At 46.9% G+C, this 20347-nt stretch overlaps 1 protein-coding gene across 1 annotated transcript in view; it reads right to left on the bottom strand.

Annotated features, from left to right (window-relative positions):
* Positions 1-2290: 2290 nt before the first annotated feature.
* The window catches only part of LOC132835815 (AP-1 complex subunit mu-1-like), a 45143-nt gene continuing 27086 nt past the window's right edge, over positions 2291-20347 (bottom strand). The window contains exons 8-12 of the mRNA XM_060854903.1: positions 15873-15944; positions 13816-13974; positions 11316-11441; positions 8595-8670; positions 2291-5975 (exon numbers count right to left, since the gene is read on the bottom strand). Coding sequence (XP_060710886.1) covers positions 5953-5975; positions 8595-8670; positions 11316-11441; positions 13816-13974; positions 15873-15944 — 456 coding nt within the window. The 3' untranslated portion in view covers positions 2291-5952. The remainder of the gene's footprint in view (positions 5976-8594; positions 8671-11315; positions 11442-13815; positions 13975-15872; positions 15945-20347) is intronic.

The raw sequence follows: 20347 nt of genomic DNA, 5'->3' as shown, positions 1-20347 counted from the left end.
AGATGTCAGAGGCAGGTTCTTTACACAGAGAATGTTAAAGGCGTAGAATGCACTACCTGCTGATGGAGTCAACTCAGCCACATTAGGGAGATTTAAACAATCCTTAGATAAGCACATGGATGATTTTGGGATAGTGTAGGGGTACAAGCTGAGAATAGCTTACAGGTCGGCGCAACATCGAGGGTCGAAGGGCCTGTTCTGTGCTGTATTGTTCTATGGGTAATAGAAAAGTGCAGAATATAGTATTACAGCTACAGGGAAGGTGCAAAGATCAACTCTAATATCTGAGAGGTTCGTGCATAAGTCTGAAGAGCTGTTCTTACATGTGTCGATATGTGTATTCAAACTTCTGTCTGATGGAAGAGGGATCCTTGATAATGTTGGCTGCCTTCTTATGGTAGCGGGAAGTAACGGTGGGGTCAATGGAACGACGACTGGGACGGACTGGGCTGTGTTCACAATTGTCTGCAATTTCTTGCGATCTTGGGCAGAGCAGTTGCCATACCACGCTGTGAGGCATCTGGATAGGACACTTCCCATTGCTGTGTGTTTGGTGAGTGTTACTCTATTGGGGCTGAGGGAGAGGCACGGATGCAGGGAAATGTTTCCGACATGGAGTGAGCATTCAAGAAGGGTTTGTGTTATACTCAGTTGGAATACATTCAGCAAGCAAGTGGAATGGAGAAGACCTGTTTGAGTTGGTTTGTTAAGGGACCTGATTGCATTCGAGTGGCCTCAGTAAGACTGGTGATCACAGTGACCCAGAAATACACCCTCTTGAGTATCAACTGTGTGAACTCTAGAATACAAACTGTAGTGGTGCAGTAGTAGTGTCCCTACCTCTGAGCAAGCAGTCTTGGGTTCAAGCCCCACCTGCTCCATGGATGTGTCGACAAATTTCTATTCAGTTTGATTAGGAGTGGGACGGTAGCTGAGTGGTTAGCACTGCTGCCTCACAGTGCCAGGGACCTGGGTTCGATTCCACCCTCGGGTAACTGTCTGCGTGAAGTTTGTATGCTTCCACCTGTTTCTGTGTGGGTTAGGGTGGATTGGCCATGACAAATTGCCATTAGCATCCAGTGATATGCCAGCTATGGTGGATTAGCCATGGAAAATGCAGTGTTACAGGGTTGTGTCGGCGTGGAAGGATCTTTAAGGCGGCACAGTGGTTAGCACTGCTACCTCACAGCACCAGGGGCCCAGCTTCGAGTCCCACCTCGGGCACCTGTCTGTGGAGTTTAACACATTCTCCCAGTGTCTGTGTGGGTTTGCTCCCACAGTCCAAAGATGTGCAAGTCAGGTGAATTGGCCATGCTAAATTGCCCGTAGTGCTAGGTGCGTTAGTCAGGGGTAGGTGTGGGGTTGCGATTGGGTCTGGGTGGGTTACTCTTCGGAGGATCGGTGTGGACTTGTTGGGCCGAAGGGCCTGTTTCCACACTGTTGGGAATCTAATCTGAGTTCCAAAATGGTACACCATCATTTGCTATGTGTTTTAACACACAAATTCACCTGATGGTTTCTCCCAGTGTGGTTACTGCGGTCTTTATCAGATGTTAAGAGGGGGATTTTCAGCTGGTTTATTTTCATTCCCTCTGAGACTGAGACATCACAGACAACTGTAACCCCACACCCCCTGCTGAATGCAGCTATCCCAGTACGTGGGCCTGAGCATCATAATAAGACAACCTCAATTTGCCATCAGGAGATTCACGCCAAAGGCTCCTGGGCTGATGGAGCTCTCCTTAGTTGAGAGTCCATAGACTTCCAACAGTGAAGGCCATTCACCCATCGAGTCCACACTGCTCCTCCGAAGAGCATCCCACCCACTTCCACCCCTCTACCGTGTAACCCCACATTTCCTATGGCTAATCCACCTAGCCTGCATTATCCCTGAACACTGTGGGAATCTTGCACCCTTAGGGTTCCAGACTAGATTAGATTCCCTATCGTGTGGAAACAGTCCCTACAGCCCAACAAGTCCACACCGACCCTCCAAACAGTAACCCACCGAGACCCATTCCCTTCTAACTAATGCACCTAAAACGATGAGCAATTTAGCATGGCCAATTCACCTGACCTGCACATCTTTGGACTGTGGGAGGAAACCCATGCAGACACCAGGGAGAATGTACAAACTCCACACAGACAGCTGCCCGAGGCCAGAATCGAACCCAGGTCCCTGGTGCTGTGAGGCAGCAGTGCTAACCACTGAACCACCGTGCCACCATTCTGTTCAACTTTCCATCAACAGCAAAAATGAGACACAAGAATCCAGCAGCAACACAGCAAGTGCCTTTCATCTGTTTATTGACATTAACTGACGTCACAAAAAAAACATTAGCTTTCAGGGACACCCAAGTCCCTTCATCGGTCAATGCAAAATTACAAAGGGGTGCTTTTAGTAATATGACAAACCCCATAGCCTTTTAATTCATAAAAACTTCAAAAAGTTCCAATTCATGTCGCCCATGCACTCACAATTTTCTATAAAACGTAAAATAACAAACACGAAAAGCAGAGAAATCTCCCAACCTAAATGTGATGTCAGCCAGCGGTCTTGCTGATAGGAAGAATGTATAAAATCCATGAGCTTTCAGCCATACAGTTTTAGATCATTTGGCGAGTCAGTGCAATTAAAGGCAATGGAATAAACTCCATTCTTGAACATCTCCAGAATTAAACTGCACTTGGGTGTGAGGGAAATATTTGGAATTGGAATTGGTCAGAGCATTGAGTACAGGAGTTGGGAGGTCATGTTGCGGCTGCACAGGACATTGGTTAGACCACTTTTGGAGTATTGCATGCAATTCTGGTCTCCTTCCTATTGGAAAGATGTTGTGAAACCTGAAAGGGTTCAGAAAAGATTTACAAAGATGGTGCCAGGGTTGGAGAGTTTGAGCTATAGGGAGAGGCTGAACAGGCTGGGGCTGTTTTCCCTGGAGCGTCAGAGGCTGAGGGGGTGACCTTATAGAGGTTTACAAATCATGAGGGGCATGGATAGGGTAAATGGACAAGGTCTTTTTCCCAGGGTGGGGGAGTGCAGAACTAGAGGGCATAGGTTTAGGGTGAGAGGGGACAAGATATAAAAGGGACCTAAGGGGCAACTTTTTCACACTGAGAGTGGTACGTGTATGGAATGAGCTGCCAGAGGAAGTGGTGGAGGCTGGTACAATTACAGCATTTAAAAGAGTATATGAATCGGAAGGATTTAGAAGGATATGGGTCAAGTGCTGGCAACTGTGACTAGATTAATTTAGGATATCTGGTCGGCATCGACGAGTTAGGCCGAAGGCTCTGTTTTCATGCTGCACAGCTCTAAGATTCTAAACAAGAGAGAAACAGAAGATGACATTGACAGTGGAGATGAAGTAAAATGTGCAGAGGGTCACATCCACTCACCTTGCCATCAAGAAAAACTTTTAATTCCTGGTGTTTTGTTTAAAATTGCATTTAAATTTCACCATCAAACCGACATCCCCAGACTATTGGGCCTGAGATTCTTAATTAGATTCAGAATGACCTGTTGGCTCCCCTCCCCCACTCCTTATTAGGGGTCATTCCAAAAGATTTAGTGAACTTTACAATCTGTGGATGTAAGCAAATACCTGCAGATACTGGGAGATCAGAAAATTGGAACAGGAATTGCTGGCGAAACTCAGCAGGTCTGGCAGCATCGGTGGCGAGAGAAACAGATATATGTGTCACGACTCTTCCTCAGAATGGGACACTTGTGCCTCCAGTGTTTCTGTTGCCCAATGAAGATGGCTGGGGTTTGGGGGAGTCTTGAGGAACTTGGACGAAACCAGGTATTTAGATCATATCTGATTCAGCGTGAGCATAACAACTGGATTAAAAAATTGGCTTATGGTAGGAGACAGAGAGTGGTGGTGGAGGGTGGTTTTTTTCAGACTGGAGGCTTGTGACCAGCAGAGTTCCACAGGGATTGGAGCTAGGTCCACTTTTGTTTGTCGTTTATATCAATGATTTGGATGAGAATATAAGAGGTGCGGTTAGAAAGTTTGCTGATAACACCAAAATTGGTGACATCGTGGACAGTGAAGAAGGTTACAAAGATATCTTGATGGATTGGATCAACTGGCCGAGGAGTGGGAGATCGCGTTTAATTTGGATAAATGTGAGGTTTTGCATTTTGTTAATGCAAACAAAAACAGAACTTTTACAATTAATGTTGAACAGAGAGACCTAAGAGTTCAGGTACACAATGCTTTGAAATTTGTGTCACACAGAGACAGGGTGGTTAAGTAAGCATTTAGCACACTTGTCCACATCACTCAGATATTTAGGATGTTCATGTGGAGGATGTGCAGGACATTGGGTGAGGCCTGTTTGGAGTACTGTGTGCAATTCTGGTTGCCCTGTTATAGAAAGGATATTATTAAACTGGATGTTGCTGGGAATGGAGAGTTTCAGATATAAAAAAATAGACTGAATATTTTTTTCACTGGAGCATTGGAGGTTCAGGGGTGACACTGAAGAGGTTTATAAAATCATGGGGGGGGGGGGTGAGGGCCAAGATAAAGAATGACCAGGGTCTTTTCCCAAGGGTGGGGGAGTTCAAAATGAGGGGGCATATTTTTAAGGCGAGAGGAGAAAGATTTAAAAAGGACAGGAGGGGCAACTTGATTTACAGAGAGTGTGGAATGAACTGCCAAAGGAAGTGGTGGATGTGGGGACAAGTACAATGTTTAAAAGACACTTGGATAAGTACATGAATAGGAAAGGTTTGGAGGGATATGGACCAGGAGCAGGCAGGTGGGACTAGTCTAGTTTGGGATTATGGTCAGCATGGACTGGAAGGGTCTGTTTCCGTGCTCTAGGACTCTATGTGATCTTTGCTGCTCTTGGAATTTTTTGATTCCTTTCCAGGTCGGTATTCATTGCCCATTCTTAACTGCCCAGAGAGTTGAGAGGCAACCACATTGCTGTGGGTCTGGAGTCACATATGGGCCAGGTTGGGTAGCAGTGGCAGATTTCCTTCCCTGAAGGGCATTCGCTTTAGTCCTGCACAACCTCAACATGACGTCCCAACTCCTATTGTCCAAGATCTGAGCAATGAAGGCAAGCATGTCTTGGAGTGAAGGGATTTTGTTTCTGTGCTGTATGACACAATGATTCTGAATTAGGTTTAGGCAATAAATGCTTCTCACCTTTACTCATCTAAATCCAGGATTGTTACTATCCATTTCTTTCTCTCTCATCTGCTTCCCCTGACATACATTTACACCATTCACTTCAACTGCTGCCTATGGTGGTAAGTATTAGTCTTATTTCTGTCCCTGGATATGGAAGTTTCTTCTGAATTCCCTGTTGGATTTCTTACAAACTACCTTATATTACAGCCTCTAGGTCCTGCCCTTCCCAGTGTAACACTCTCTCTGATTCCAATCTGACAGCTGCATAGTCATTTCCAACAAAATCGATGCTTTAATTTCCAAGTTTATAATCCCCAGGAAGAAGAAATCGGAATTCGAATTCTCAAACCGCTGAGCCAGGACATTTCCAGGTTATGGGTGCATCACTTTAAGACAGGCCAACCAGGGGTGAAATCGGGAGGCATTCGGGATTCTCAAAAGGTCAAGCACAGTCTTCAAGATGGTGAGGGAGTTTCCTTCAGTAAGGACGTTGAAGGAATGCGGAGCAAAGGTGAAATGGATTTGAGCGTTGAGTCGGTCTAACAGGACAGTCTCAAGGGGCTGAACAGCCTCGTCATGCTTGCATGGTGCTACAGCAGGCTGCCTTCGCAAAGTATTTGCTGCCAATCTCTACTCAAGAAAGGTGACAAAAAAACAGTTAACTGTGGTACAATAAATGAATGCATGAATGGATCAGGAGAGATATTAATGGGATGGTGAAAGCCACTGGTTTGGTGGGAAGAACCAGCCTATTTGTTTTCTCCCCATACGGCAGAGTAAGGGTTAAACTTCTCGGTTGTTAATGTATCCGCAGTTGGTAATCTGTAATGCAAGACACACAGTTAAAGGACAATCGATTTTGAACATTTTTCACGTGCTCCGAGACAAACAAGTTCAATCCACTCCAACATCAGAACTCTTCATTTCTACCATTAGATACACAGAAAAGCTACCTTAGTAACCCCAGCCCCAGAGTTTTGATTACTTACAGTGTGGAAACAGGCCCTTCGGCCCAACAAGTCCACACCAACCCGCCAAAGCGCGACCCACCCATACCCCTAACCTAACACTACGGACAATTTAGCATGGCCAATTCACCCTGACCTGCACAACTTTGGACTGTGGGAGGAAACCCACACAGACATGGGGAGAATGTGCAAACTCCACACAGTCAGTCGCCTGAGGTGGGAATTGAACCCGGGTCTCTGGCGCAGTGAGGCAGCAGTGCTAACCACTGTGCCACCATGCCGCCCACTAAGAGTTCCCGGCTTTGTCAAAAGTGAAGGGTGGGGGGTGGGTGTGGGTGTGGGGGCGGGTGTGACATTGTCAACGCTCAGTCCCACTCTCTACAATTTACAAGCTTCAGAGTGACTCAGACCTTACCATGCAGTGGTGTCACAAGTCTGCTCTGTGCTGCAATTCACTAAGCTCTGGGGCAAGCACAGTGACTCAGTGGTTGGCACTGCTGCCTCTCAGCGCCAGGGACCCGGCCGACTGTGTGGAGTTTGCACTTTCTCCCCGCTGCGGCGGGGTGGGTTTCATCCCGCAGTCCATAGACGTTCGGCTTAGGTGGATCAGCTGCAAGATATGCAGGGTTACAGGGATTGGATGGGGGGTGATCCGATGGTTGGTGTGGACTTGATTGGCCGAATGGCCTGCTTCTATAGTGTAGGGATTCTATGATTCGCAAGCTAATTGGAGTAGTGCTTAAAAATTAACGTCTGCCTCTCATGAACTCTGTTCCTTCATAGCAATGGAAAATTGACAAAGGTTGGGCCTGTGTCCATTGGAGTTTGGATGAATCATTGATAGGTATAAAATTCTGAGAACACGGGTGGATTCTGGGAGGACATATCCCCCCCCTCTCTGAGAGAGAGAGAGAATAGGAAAACAAGGAATATGGTTTAAAAATAAGGTGTCTCCCATCTGGACACAACAAGAATGATTTTCTTTCAGAGGGTCAAGAGTCAAAGGAAGTGTCTTCCAAAGACATTAATGGAGGTGGGATCGTTGAATGTTCTTAAAGTGGAGGTAGATAGACTCATGACTAGTTAGGGAGCAAAGGTCATCAGGGACTAGCAGAGTACAGGCTTGAAAATGATCTGCCATTGTCTTATTAAACGGGTTAGGTTGTCCTGATATATTTTCAGTTGAAGAGAGGTTTTAAGGTAGAGGCACTGAGCAGTCTACCAGAGCCACGAGAGGTAATGCCTTGGGTTTTTTTTAAAAATAGAAGTTGGAACAATAGAAGCAGCCTGAATGGGTGTGGTCAAACTCCCACAGAACCATGAGTTTTAGTTTTTGCTTTTGGTACTTGATGTTGGAGGTCTTGAAGAAATGGGGAAGCTATTTTTCCCCTCTTTCAGTGACAGCTAAAATGCTGGGGGCTCTCTTCTTTCTGCTTGAATTGCTTGTGAGACAATTTGAATTTGCCTTTTGCCAAGGGTGTATTCATGGGAAGCTCCTATATTAGTGATAGTTACTGTATCTATTATTCTCTTAGGCTTTCCAGTAGAATGTGGGTGGCACAGTGGTACAGTAGTTAGCACTGCTGCCTCACAGCTCCAGAGACCTGAGTTCAATTCTTGTCTCAGGCAACTGTCTGTATGGAGTCTGCACGTTATCTGCGTGGGTTTCCTCCGGGTGCTCCGGTTTCCTCCCACAGTCCAAAAATGTGCAGGTTAGGGTGAATTGGCCATGCTAAATTGCCCGTAGTGTTAGGTGAAGGGGTAAATGTAGGGGAATGGGTCTGGGTGGGTTGCTCTTCGGTGTGGGCTTGTTGGGCTGAAGGGCCTGTTTCCAGACTGTAAAGTAATCTAATCTAATTGTTCCAATTCATTCTTTTTTTTGTAGTGTTTTAATATAGCGGATGATTAAAATTTTGCTTTAAATCTGGTAGTTTGATCAATCGAATTGCACCTGAAAGGCAACTTCTTACATTTACCTTGAAAATAAGAAAACTTTTGTGTCTCATACAATCCCCTTCAGTCCAGCAAGTCTACACTGACACCCTAAAGAGTTACCGACCCAGACCCATTCCCCTATTACTCTACATTTACCTCTGATGAACTCACGTGACCTACATATCACTATGGGGCAATTTTAGCATGCCAATTCAGCTGATCTGCACATCGTTGGACTGTGGGTGGAAACCAGAGCAAAGCCACGCAGACACTGGGAGAATGTGCAAACTCCCCCACAGACAGTCACCCGAGGCAGGAATTGAACCTGGGGTCCTTGGCACTGTGAGGCAGCAATGCTAACCATTGAGCCACTGTGCCTCCCCCAGGTCAAGACTTATCTTCTGACTATTTTGATGGGGTTTGGTCTGATCCATAACACATTGCGGGTGTATTTGTTCTTCAACAGAACTGTAATAGCTAGACACACTAAACCCAAGGGTTTAAACTCATATCTCTCTTGCAGCAAGGGAGTACTCACCTCCACTCTGAGTTATATATCTCACCCACGGCAGTGCCTGGTAACCACTCTTCTCTATAATTTTCATGTACCGCACCTAGGATGCGAACAGAGAGAGCCAGGAGTTAATCACATTGCAGAAGTCGCACAATTGAATCCTTTCTGATGAGGAGGTGCCAGCTTTGGGACTGGGGTGGACAAAGTCACCCTGGTCAGTGTCCTTATTTGAAATCCCAAGCTTTCAAAGTGCTACTTCTTCGTCAGGTAAACGGAATACTTTCAACGAGAAGGTTACAAACAGGAGATGGACAGGCGGAGGCTCCTCGTGCACCCCGCCCATTTTTTTTTAAATCATAGAGTCATAGAGATGTACAGCACAGAAACAGACCCTTCGATCCAACCCGTCCATGCCGACCAGATATCCCAACCCAATCTAGTCCCACCTGCCAGCACCTGGCCCATATCCCTCCAAACCCTTCCTATTCATATACTCATCCAAATGCCTCTTAAATGTTGCAACTGTACCAGCCTCCACCACTTCCTCTGACAGCTCATTCCATACATGTACCACCCTCTGTGTGAAAACGTTGCCCCTTAGGTCTCTTTTATACCTTTCCCCCTCTCATCCTAAACCTATGCCCTCTAGTTCTGGACTCCCCCACCCGAGGGAAAAGACTTTGTCTATTTAACCTATCCATGCCTCTCATGATTTTGTAAACCTCTATAAGGTCACCCCTCAGCCTCCGACGCTCCAGGGAAAACAGCCCCAGCCTGTTCAGCCTCTCCCTATAGCTCAAATCCTCCAACCCTGGCAACATCTTTGTAAATCTTTTCTGAACCCTTTCAAGTTTCACAACATCTTTCTGATAGGAAGGAGACCAGAGTTGCATGCAATATTCCAACAGTGGCCTAACCAATGTCCTGTGCAGCCACAACATGACCTCCCAACTCCTGTACTCAATGCTCTGACCAATAAAGGAAAGAATATCAAACGCTTTCTTCACTATCCTATCATCTCGGGTCGTTTTTGAAGACCGTACTCTGTTGTTCAAAGCTAGTCACTGACAAACTCAGATAATGCACTAAGCTGCAGGAAACCACCATTAGGAGATAGACCAAAGGTCAGTTGAACAGTAGAGATGAGATCTTGGTAAATTTGGGATTCAAAAGCGGGTTTATGAAGAGGAGGGATGGTTCATTAAGTACACAGTACAGGCTGTGGGAACATTAAACAAGCTCCCCGTTTTATCCCTGTTGATGCTACAAGGAAATGCTGACGACATTAAAAATTAAGACAATTTCACGAACAAAATTAGAATACACCTCTACTTGTGAAAGACAGTAGTTCAGAACTTACTTCCACAATGATAACTGATGTCGCATTGTGTGCAATTTTGGAATCCTTACCTCAGGAGGCAAAAGGTTCCCCAGGCTGATTCCTGGGACGGTGGGGCTATCCTAGAGAGAGCGATCAGGCAAACTGGGCCAGGATTGTGTAGAGCTTCGAAGAATGAGAGGCGATCTCACTCCAACACTCAAAAGGGGTTGACAGAGTAGATGCAGGCAAGATGGTTCCCTGGTGAGGGAGTCTAGAACCAGAGTCGCAGTTTAAAAATAAGGCGGTTGCTACTTAGGACTGAGTTAGGAGAATATTTTCAACTAGAGGGTAGTGAGATTTTGGAATTTCCTATCCTAGAGAGCTGTGGAAACTCTATCTTTGAGTATGTGTCAGGTATAGATTGATGGACTTTTGATTACTAGTGATATAAGGGGTTATGGGATGAGACTGAGGTAAGTAAAAGATTTTGAAATGTTCGATCAACCATGGTGGTATTGAATGGAGGGGAAGGCTTGAATGGCCTATTCCTGATTTCCCCTGTTCCTCTATGGGGTCAATTAGACATATGTTCATAAGGATTTTGAGGATTGCTGCCAGAAGAAACATATTATCAATGTTCTTTGTCTTGAGTTTATCAGGATGGAATTGCAAGAATACCAAATATCAAAGGGAAGGGAACAGCTATTTATACTGTATGAGAAGAATGATGCTAGTTGACAGGAGCAACTCCGAGGTATCACCATGAGAACAATTTTCGCTCAAAAACCTTTTGACCGTGTACCCCCCCGCCCCTCACAGTGATGTTCATGTTGGGTCATCGTTGACCTGTGAAAGATCGCCTCTGTCCAGCGATGGCACGAGGGGAAAGGCTGGCATTTGGAGATTGGCACAGGTCAGCCATGTTGTTGCTGAATGGTGGCAGAACAAGCTCAGGGAGCTGGGTGGCCTCCTCCTGTTCCCGTGCTGGTGCTATAATACGGAGGCGCCCGGCTGGTTAAGCTGGAGTTTGGGCCTTGGCTTGTCAGGGTTTTATTTGACTTAATGCCGCGTATTACAAATACAATGAAAAGCATTGTTTAGTCGCGCCACTCCCCGGGTGCCATCTTAAAACCAAAACCAGAGAATATAAAACAAGAGAAATAAAACAGTAAAGTTCACCTTCTAGCCTTGTCTCAATGAAGTAGGGTGGGGTCCAGATCCAAGCTCCTCCACCCCAATGCTGAGCCGACGGCACTGCTCCGAATGCGCTTCTGCCACCATCTCCCCTCCACCAACACCGCCACCTGCTGACATTCTCTGCCATCTACACTGCCACCATGCGCAGGCTCACCACCCACCCATGTCAGCCGCCCGGGTTAGATAAGCAGTTTCTAACGGTCCCCTCGTCAGGCACGTGCACTGACCTGCACCCCCGAGACAGTGAAGTATGGGATCTCAAACTTGACGGAGATGGGCCGTTTCCCCTCGGTGGTTTCACTCTCCACGCTTGGAAGACCAAAGTGAGCTCGCATTAGATACTCCTTCCCGCCCTGATGAGAAAGAAAGCCATAAAAACAAAAACCCCGTTTATTACAATCGGAACAAGCAATTAGAAATTGCAGAACCAAGTCCAATTGGTCCCAACTTCTTCCAAGCTATCAAGTCTAATCCTGACGTGCAAGGGCTGCTGTTGGACTGGGGTGGACAAATATCTCACAACACCAGGTTATAGTCCAACTAGGTTATTTGGAAGCACTAGCTTTCGGAACGACGCTCCTTCCATGAAGCAGCATGGGGCTGGATCATAGGACACAGAATTTATAGTAAAAGATCAAAGTGTCACATAACTGAATTGAACAAACCAAGATTACTGTTAGGTCTTTAATCATGTAGAATGGGGGATACAGGTTTCGATACATTAATCCCACATTTAACAGCAATCAATTTGTTCAATATGTTGCATCAGTTGTATGACACGGTGATCTTTTACTATAAATTCTGTGTCCTATGATCCTGCCCCACTAGCTACCTGATGCAGGAGCAGCGCTCCGAAAGCTTGTACCTTCAAATAAACCTGTTGCGCCATGAACCTGGTGTTTAAAATCTGATTGAAGATTTGTAGCTCGGGTATCCGTTGTTGTGGTTCTGCTCGCCGAGCTGGAAGTTTTTGCTGCAAACGTTTCGTTCCCTGGCTAGGGAACATCATCAGTGCTGTTGGAGCCTCGTGTGAAGCGCTGCTTTGATGTTTCTTCCGGTATTTGTATTGGTTTGTTCTTGCCGCTTCCGGGTGTCAGTTTCAGCTGCAGTGATTTGTATGTGGGGAAACGGCAAGAACATCCATCAACAGACACATCGACCTGGACCCCACATACAAATCACTGCAGCTGAAACTGACACCCGGAAGCGGCAAGAACAAACCAATACAAATACCGGAAGAAACATCAAAGCAGCGCTTCACACGAGGCTCCAACAGCACTGATGATGTTCCCTAGCCAGGGAACGAAACGTTTGCAGCAAAAACTTCCAGCTCGGCGAGCAGAACCACAAGAACCTGGTGTTGTGTGTTTTTTTTTAAAACTCACTAATCCTGTCCTTTCCCTTTCTCCTCGATCACATTTGCTGCAGCTCTTAAAGAAAGCAGATTGCTCAACTCTAGGGTTGCCCTCTACTTCCCGAGTCAGATGTTACATGGGAAGGCAAATGATTTGTGTTGAAAACAAGGCTTTGAGCCACCACCAGAGGGCTCCTGGCTAAACAGGTTCAGGAGAGGCCACAGTCCATGACTGGGCCAGCGACGGCCTAGTGGTATTATCCCTCGAATGTTTTATAGAGACGCAGTTTCCTGGGAGACCTTGGTTCAAATCCCACCACGGCTGAATTTGGATTCAATAAAAATCTGGAATTAAGAGTCTAATGATGATCATGAATCCATTGCCAATTGTTGGGTAAAATCCATCTGATTCACTCATGTCCTTCCTGCCATCCTTACCTGGCCTGGCCTTCACGTGACCCCAGAACCACAGCAATGTGACTGACTCTTAACGATCTCTGGGCAGGTAGGGATGGGCTGAAAATGTGTTGCTGGTTAAAGCGCAGCAGGTCAGGCAGCATCCAAGGAACAGGAAATTCGACGTTTCGGGCATAAGCCCTTCATCAGGAATGACTTATGCCCGAAACGTCGAATTTCCTGTTCCTTGGATGCTGCCTGACCTGCTGCGCTTTAACCAGCAACACATTTTCAGCTCTGATCTCCAGCATCTGCAGACCTCACTTTTTACTCGCAGTTAGGGATGGGCAATACATGCTGCCTAGCCAACGACACCCTCATGTGGTGAATGATTTATAAAATCCCTCCTCACGCACTTGAAGAGTGACGCAAAGAACACTGCGCATTACACCCAGGATATGTCCTCTCTGCAGAATAACTGATACTCTTTGGGTTTCAGGGCTTTGTCATTGCAAAATTCATCCTTCATAAAGGGAAGAAGGAACTGCATTTATGTAGCACCTTTCACAACCCCAGGTCATCCCAAAATACTTCAGGGCTGGCGGAAGATGTGTTGGGATGCAGGAAGCAAGGCGGCCAATTTCTACACAGCAAGGTCCCAGAAACAGCAACACATCCGAGTGCGTTTTGGTGATGCCAACGCAGGAGTACATTTTGGCTGAGGTACCGGCATCAACCCGGTCGCCTTTCTTCAGGGGGGCTGCCGTGTGGATCTCTGACATCCACCCATGATTGTGTCGATGGGCATCCCTTTCCCACCTCATCATCTCCGCTCCGCCCCCACCCCGACAGCGCAAACCCTGGAACACAACTCCGCCCATGAATCTCAAAACGGGGCTCGATCCCCCTAAATGCTGACTCAGAGCCCTGAGTGGCTCACATTGATCCCCCTGAGCACCGCATTGGCTCCTACTTACAGGTAAGGATTTGATGGTCCACACTACGGTGTTGTTTTCAGGAACCCACTTGGCACTGCCCATGGTCGTCTTGAACTTGGGTGAATCAGCGTCGCTGGGCACAGGGATTACAATCTCCACGTTGTTGGCCACCGACTGCTTCTTGAACTGACTCCTGGCCTGGAGGAAGACATTGACGCCTTTATTGCCAGCTAATTCCTCTGCTCATTCCCAGAGGGCATGGATTTCTCCTGGTGCAGCAGAGCCTTCCAGAGCTCACTCTCACACACTCCCTCTCCTCGTAGGGATGGACCATGCTAACTGGCTACCGGCCTCCCCTGCTATCCCAAACTAGGGCTTTCTAATGAAATCTTCCGTAAGCCAAAACGGCGCAAAGGGCAAAGCAATCATGCTATTCTTAAAAGTGAAAATCCTCCAATTTCTTTCAGTTAGCGAGAACAGGTACCAAATCTAAGTGAAAGCAAACTGGTACAAAGTGAATTTTCGAAATTTGGGGGATACCTGTATTGCACGACACATGCATCACAGCCTCGGCTGTTTCTGACATGGACACTGCACACTGCCCCCACAATTTCTTTTGGAGATGGCTGGACAAGTGTGGAAAGGGGCTTGGATATTCCAAAGCTGACTGCGGAGATACCACACTCAGAAGGGACTGGTTAGCTCATGCAGAGGGATGGCTGGAGAATGATACTGGATAACACCACCAACTAGTAGTAGGGGGTGCAATACGCTGGCTGGGGATATTATAGAGTCATAGAGATGTACAGCATGGAAACAGACCCTTCGGTCCAACCCGTCCATGCCGACCAGATATCCCAACCCAATCTAGTCCCACCTGCCAGCACCCGGCCCATATCCCTCCAAACCCTTCCTATTCAGATACCCATCCAAATGCCTCTTAAATGTTGCAATTGTACCAACCTCCACCACATCCTCTGGCAGCTCATTCCATACACACACCACCATCCATGTGAAAAGGTTGCCCATTAGGTCTCTTTTATATCTTTCCCCTCTCACCCTAAACCTATGCCCTCTAGTTCTGGACTCCCCGATCCCAGGGAAAAGACTGTCTATTTATCCTATCCATGCCCCTCATAATTTTGTAAACCTCTTGAAGGTCACCCCTCAGCCTCCGACGCTCCAGGGAAAACAGCCCCAGCCTGCTCAGCCTCTCTCTTTAGCTCAAACCCTTCAACCCTGGCAACATCCTTGTAAGTCTTTTCTGAACCTTTTCAAGTTTCACAACATCCTTCCAGTAGGAGGGAGACCAGAATTGCACGCAATATTCCAACAGTGGCATAACCAACGTCCTGTGCAGCCGCAACATGACCTCGCAAACTCCTGTACTCAATACTCTGACCAATAAAGGAAAGCATACCAAACGCCTTCTTCACTATCCCATCTACCTGTGACTCCACTTTCAAATTCGGAGTCTACCACCCTGGCCTTGCCCCCGCAAGACTATCAGGACAAAAAATAAACACAACGATCAGCCTGGATTCTTGCGTGGCGATAGGAAAACTGGCTGTAGGACTCTACTTATGGGTTCGAATCCACAGCATTTGGTGAAATTTGAATTCAGTAGAAAGTTAGCCTAATGGCAACCAGAGTTAACTGCCTGCTTCACTCATTTTGGAAATCTGCCATCCTTACCCGGTCTGGCCTTCACACAACTCCAAACCCACAGCAATTGGGTCTTATCTGCCCTCTGGGCAATAAATGGGCCTAGACATGGCACCCACACCCCGTGAATAAATTAAGACTTCAATTAAAATTTAAGCTATAGAGATGTACAGCACGGAAACAGACCCTTTGGTCCAACCCGTCCATGCTGACCAGATATCCCAACCCAATCTAGTCCCACCTGCCAGCACCTGGCCCATATCCCTCCAAACCCTTCCTATTCATATACCCATCCAAATGCCTCTTAAATGTTGCAATTGTACCAGCCTCCAGGGCCCTTCCAAGCTTACTCCACTGTTCCATGTGTTCGTGGCTGTCAGTCACTTCGCTCAATATTCAGCAAGTGGAATCTCAGCAATTTTATCGTTTACCTTGATCAGATATTCCACTCGGCTGTGGGAAAACGTCTCGATTACAGATTCAATCCAAATCAGAGGCTTCACCTGAACAAAACAACAAAAAAAAATTCTTAAAATAGGTTCTCGTTTCTTAAAAACTTCCAACTCGTGAACACAGGGTCAATTGTTTTTTTATATAAAGCGAAGGTTTTTTTCTAAACGATAAACGTTCAGGGATATGAGGACGCACCCCTGGGGCAGGTGGGATTTGAACCCAGGTCTCCCGGCTCCGAGGGAAGGACACTACCACCCCATGCTAGGCCCAGGAACGGTTGGCAGCTGCTCGAAAACAGCTGAGAAACACAGGTTTGTATCTGTGAGCCCTCAGCCCCTGACAATATTGGAGTGCCCTCGCTGCTTTGTTCCAGTTATTGTTCCCGATAAAGTCCACTCTTTCTCACCATTTATGGGATGTAGGCATCACTTGGCATTTTTTGCCCGTCCCCAGCTGCCCCTTGAGGTGGTGGGGGTGAGCCACCTTCTCAGACTGCTGCAGTCCACCTGCTGTAGGTCGACCCACAATGCCCTGAGGGAGGGAGTTCCAGGATTTTGACACTTGAAGGAGCGGCGATATATTTCCGAGTCAGGATGGTGAGCGGTGAGGGGAGGGCAACTTGCAAAAGGTGGTACTCCCATGTATCTGCTGCCCTTGTCCGACAAGCTGGTTGAGGTTGTGAGTTGGAAAGGTGTTAATAGAGAAGCTGTTGACCCCTGCGCATTGGGTATAGTTGTTGGGGTGTCATGTTACAGCTGTACAGGACATTGTTTAGGCCACTTTTGGAATATTGTGCGCAGATCAGGTCTCCCTCCTATCGAAAGGATGTTGTGAACCCTGAAAGGGTTCAGAAGAGATTTACAAGGACGTTGCCAAGGTTGGAGGGTTTGAGCTACAGGGAGAGGTTGAATAAGCTGGGGCTGTTTTCCCTGGAGCATCAGAGGCTGAGGGGTGACCTTATAGAGGTTCATAAAATTATGACGCACATGGACTTGGTAAATAGCCAAGGTCTTTTTCCCAGGGTAAGGGAGTCCAAAACTACACAGCACAGGTTTAACATGAGAGGGGAAAGAGTTAAAAGGGACAACGTTTTGAAAGGTTAGAGCCATACAGTCATGCAGCATGGAAACAGACCCTTCGGTCCAACCAGTCCATGCTGACCATAATCCCCAAACTAAACTAGTCCCAGCTGCCTGCTCCATATTCCTCCAAACCTTTGCTATTCATGTACTTATCCAAATGTCTTTTAAATATTGTAACTGTTGTAAAGACTCAAACAAAACTTAAAAGGGGCAACGTTTTCACATACAAGGTGGTACGTGTATGGAATGAGCTGCCAGAGGAAGTGGTGGAGGCTGGTACAATTACAACATTTAAAAGGCATCTGGATGGGTACATGAATAGGAAGGGTTTAAAGGGATACAGGCCAATGGGACTAGATGAATTTAGGATGTCTAGTTGGCATGGACGAGTTGGGCCGAAAAGTCTGCTGTATGATGCATCCCCGAGGGGGAATGGATGGCTGATTCCTTCAGATCCCACAGTGAAGTGGAAGGGGACTCAGTGAAAATCTTCAGTGAATTTAGATTAGACTTACAGTGTGGAAACAGGCCCTTCGGCCCAACAAGTCCACACCGACCCGCTGAAGCGCAACCCACCCATACCCCTACATTTACCCCTTACCTAACACTACGGGCAATTTAGCATGGCCAATTCACCTGACCCGCACATCTTTGGACTGTGGGAGGAAACCGGAGCACCCGGAGGAAACCCACGCAGACATGGGGAGAACGTGCAAACTCCACACAGTCAGTCGCCTGAGGCGGGAATTGAACCCGGGTCTCAGGCGCTGTGAGGCAGCAGTGCTAACCACTGTGCCACCGTTCCGCCCGAACCACTGTGCCACCGTGCTGCCCGAACCACTGTGCCACCATGCCGCCCACGGCATTCCATGGGACCCCAAGACTGTACAAAATGGACAACTGAAACATCCAACAAATGGTTAGTAACACCATGCCTGACATCACCATCCCTCAGATTTGCTCGCCCTCTCTCTCTCTCTCTGATTCTCACTCCCTCCCCACTGTAACTTTCATCCAACGCCTCCCTCTCCTAAACATTCCACTCTAAAACCCCCAAGCAGAGGTTGAACAAAAGGGTTGTTTAGTTCCCCCGTGGCATGCCTGGCTTCAGCAGTTCAGTAATTCCCACTTGGGATTATTGCTACGATCATCATCAGGGCCAGCAATAAATACTGGGCCTAACTCACATGAACCAAATTGAAGAAAACATTAAGAGAAAATAAGAAGAATTGATGATGCAGGAAATCTGAAACAAAAACAGAAATTGCGGAGAGTGAGAAACAGAAATAACGTTTCAAATCCAGCGACCCTTCTCCAGAAAGGGTAACGTTAACTGCGTTTCGCTCTCAGCCAGATCAGCTGAGTTTTTCCAGCAGTTTCTCTCTTGGTTTCTGATTTCCAACATCCACAATTCTTGTGTATTTCTTTTCCTTCTTCAGAAATGTTAACTCTGTTTTTCTCCTCTCTCCAATGATGTGACCCCTCTGTGGAGCGTCTCAGTCAATCTCTGTTTCTTTGTAAAAGACAAATGGTACTTAGATCGAGAATGTATAGCCAGCCTCAGGAAGGTTCTAGAAAAGTGCCCTGCATTGTTATGGCATTGGTTTCCTTTTCATTTGTTGATGGGATGGAAATGTCCCTGGAATGCTGTCTATCCCTGAACCGAACTGTTTGTTCAGCCATTTAAGTGGGGGTGATTTCTGAGTATTATTCATAGAATCCCTATAGTACAGTAACAGACCCTAGGGCCCAAGTCCACAACAACCCTCCGAAGAGTATCCCACCCAGACCCATTTCCCTACAACTCTACATTTATTCCTGACTAATGCCCCTAACCTACACATCCCTGAACACTATGTGGCAATTTAGCATGGCCAATCCACCCTAACCTGCACATCCCGGAACACTATGGGTAATTTAGCATGGCCAATCCACTGTAGCCTGCACATCTTTGGACTGTGGGAGGAAACCAGAGCACTTGGAGTTTACACATTCTCCCTGTGTCTGCATGGGTTAACTCCACACAGTCGCCCGAGGCTGGAATTGAACCCAGGTCCCTGGCGCTGTGAGGCAGCAGTGCTAATCACTGAGCCACTGTGCCACCCACCTCCTTTGAAGCTGACCCTGTGTCTTATGGTCTTAATATGGGCAATTTAGCATGGCCAACCCACCCTAACCTGCACATCCCAGAACACTATGGGGCAATTTAGCATGGCCAACCCACCCTAACCTGCACATCCCAGAACACTATGGGGCAATTTAGCATGGCCAATCTACCCTAACCTGCACATCTTTGGACTGTGGGAGGAAACCAGAGCACTTGGAGTTAACCCATGCAGACACAGGAAGAATGTGCAAACTCCACACATACAGTCACCCGAGGCTGGAATTGAACCCGGCGCTGTGAGGCAGCATGGCTAATCACTGTGCTGCCCAAACTACGAATCCAGATACTCAGTTTTCAGAAATGGTCATCTAAAATTAAAGAGATCTTTATCAATTGGGTCAATGGGCCGAGGAGTGGCAGGTGGAGTTCAATTTGGATAACTGTGAGGTGATGCATTTTGGTAAAGCAAACATGTACAGGACTTGTACATTTAATGATAGAGTCTTGGGCGGTGTTGTAGAACAGAGAGACCTCGGGGTTCAGGCATACAGTTCTTTGAGATTTGAATCAGAGTGGTTAAGAAGGCATTCAGCACGCTTGCCTTCATTGCTCAGATCTGGGACAATAGGAGATGGGACATCATGTTGAGGTTGTGCAGGACTAAAGCTCAATAATAATCAGGGAAGGAAATCTGCCATTACTACCCAACCTGGCCCATATGTGACTCCTGACACACAGCAATGTGGTTGCCTCTCAACTCTCTGGGCAGTTAGGAATGAATACCTGCCTGGAAAGGAATCAAAAAATTCCAAGAGCAGCAAAGATCACAGAGTCCTAGAGCACAGAAACAGACCCTTCCAGTCCATGCCGACCATAATCCCAAACTAGACTAGTCCCACCTGCCTGCTCCTGGTTCATATCCCTCCAAACCCTTGCCTATTCTTGTACTTATCCAAGTGTCTTTTAACAATTGTAATTGTCACCACATCCAACACTTCCTCTGGAAGCTCATTCTACAAGTGAACCACTTTCTGTGCTAAAGAAATGGCCTTTTTTAAAAATTCTTTCCCCACTCACCTTAACAACATGCCCCTTAGTCTAGAAATCTCCCACCCGAGGGAAAAGATACCTGCCATTCACCTTATCTATACCCCTCATGATTTTACAAACCTCTATAACGTCCCCCCTCAATCTTCTACCCTCCAGCGAAGAAAGTCCCAGCCTGTCCTTATAACTCAAACCCTCCATGCCCAGCAACGTCCTG

The sequence above is a fragment of the Hemiscyllium ocellatum genome, chromosome 45, assembly GCF_020745735.1.
Source record: "Hemiscyllium ocellatum isolate sHemOce1 chromosome 45, sHemOce1.pat.X.cur, whole genome shotgun sequence".
Classification (NCBI taxonomy): Eukaryota; Metazoa; Chordata; class Chondrichthyes; order Orectolobiformes; family Hemiscylliidae; genus Hemiscyllium; species Hemiscyllium ocellatum.
This window is presented reverse-complemented; position numbering and strand designations above follow the sequence as displayed.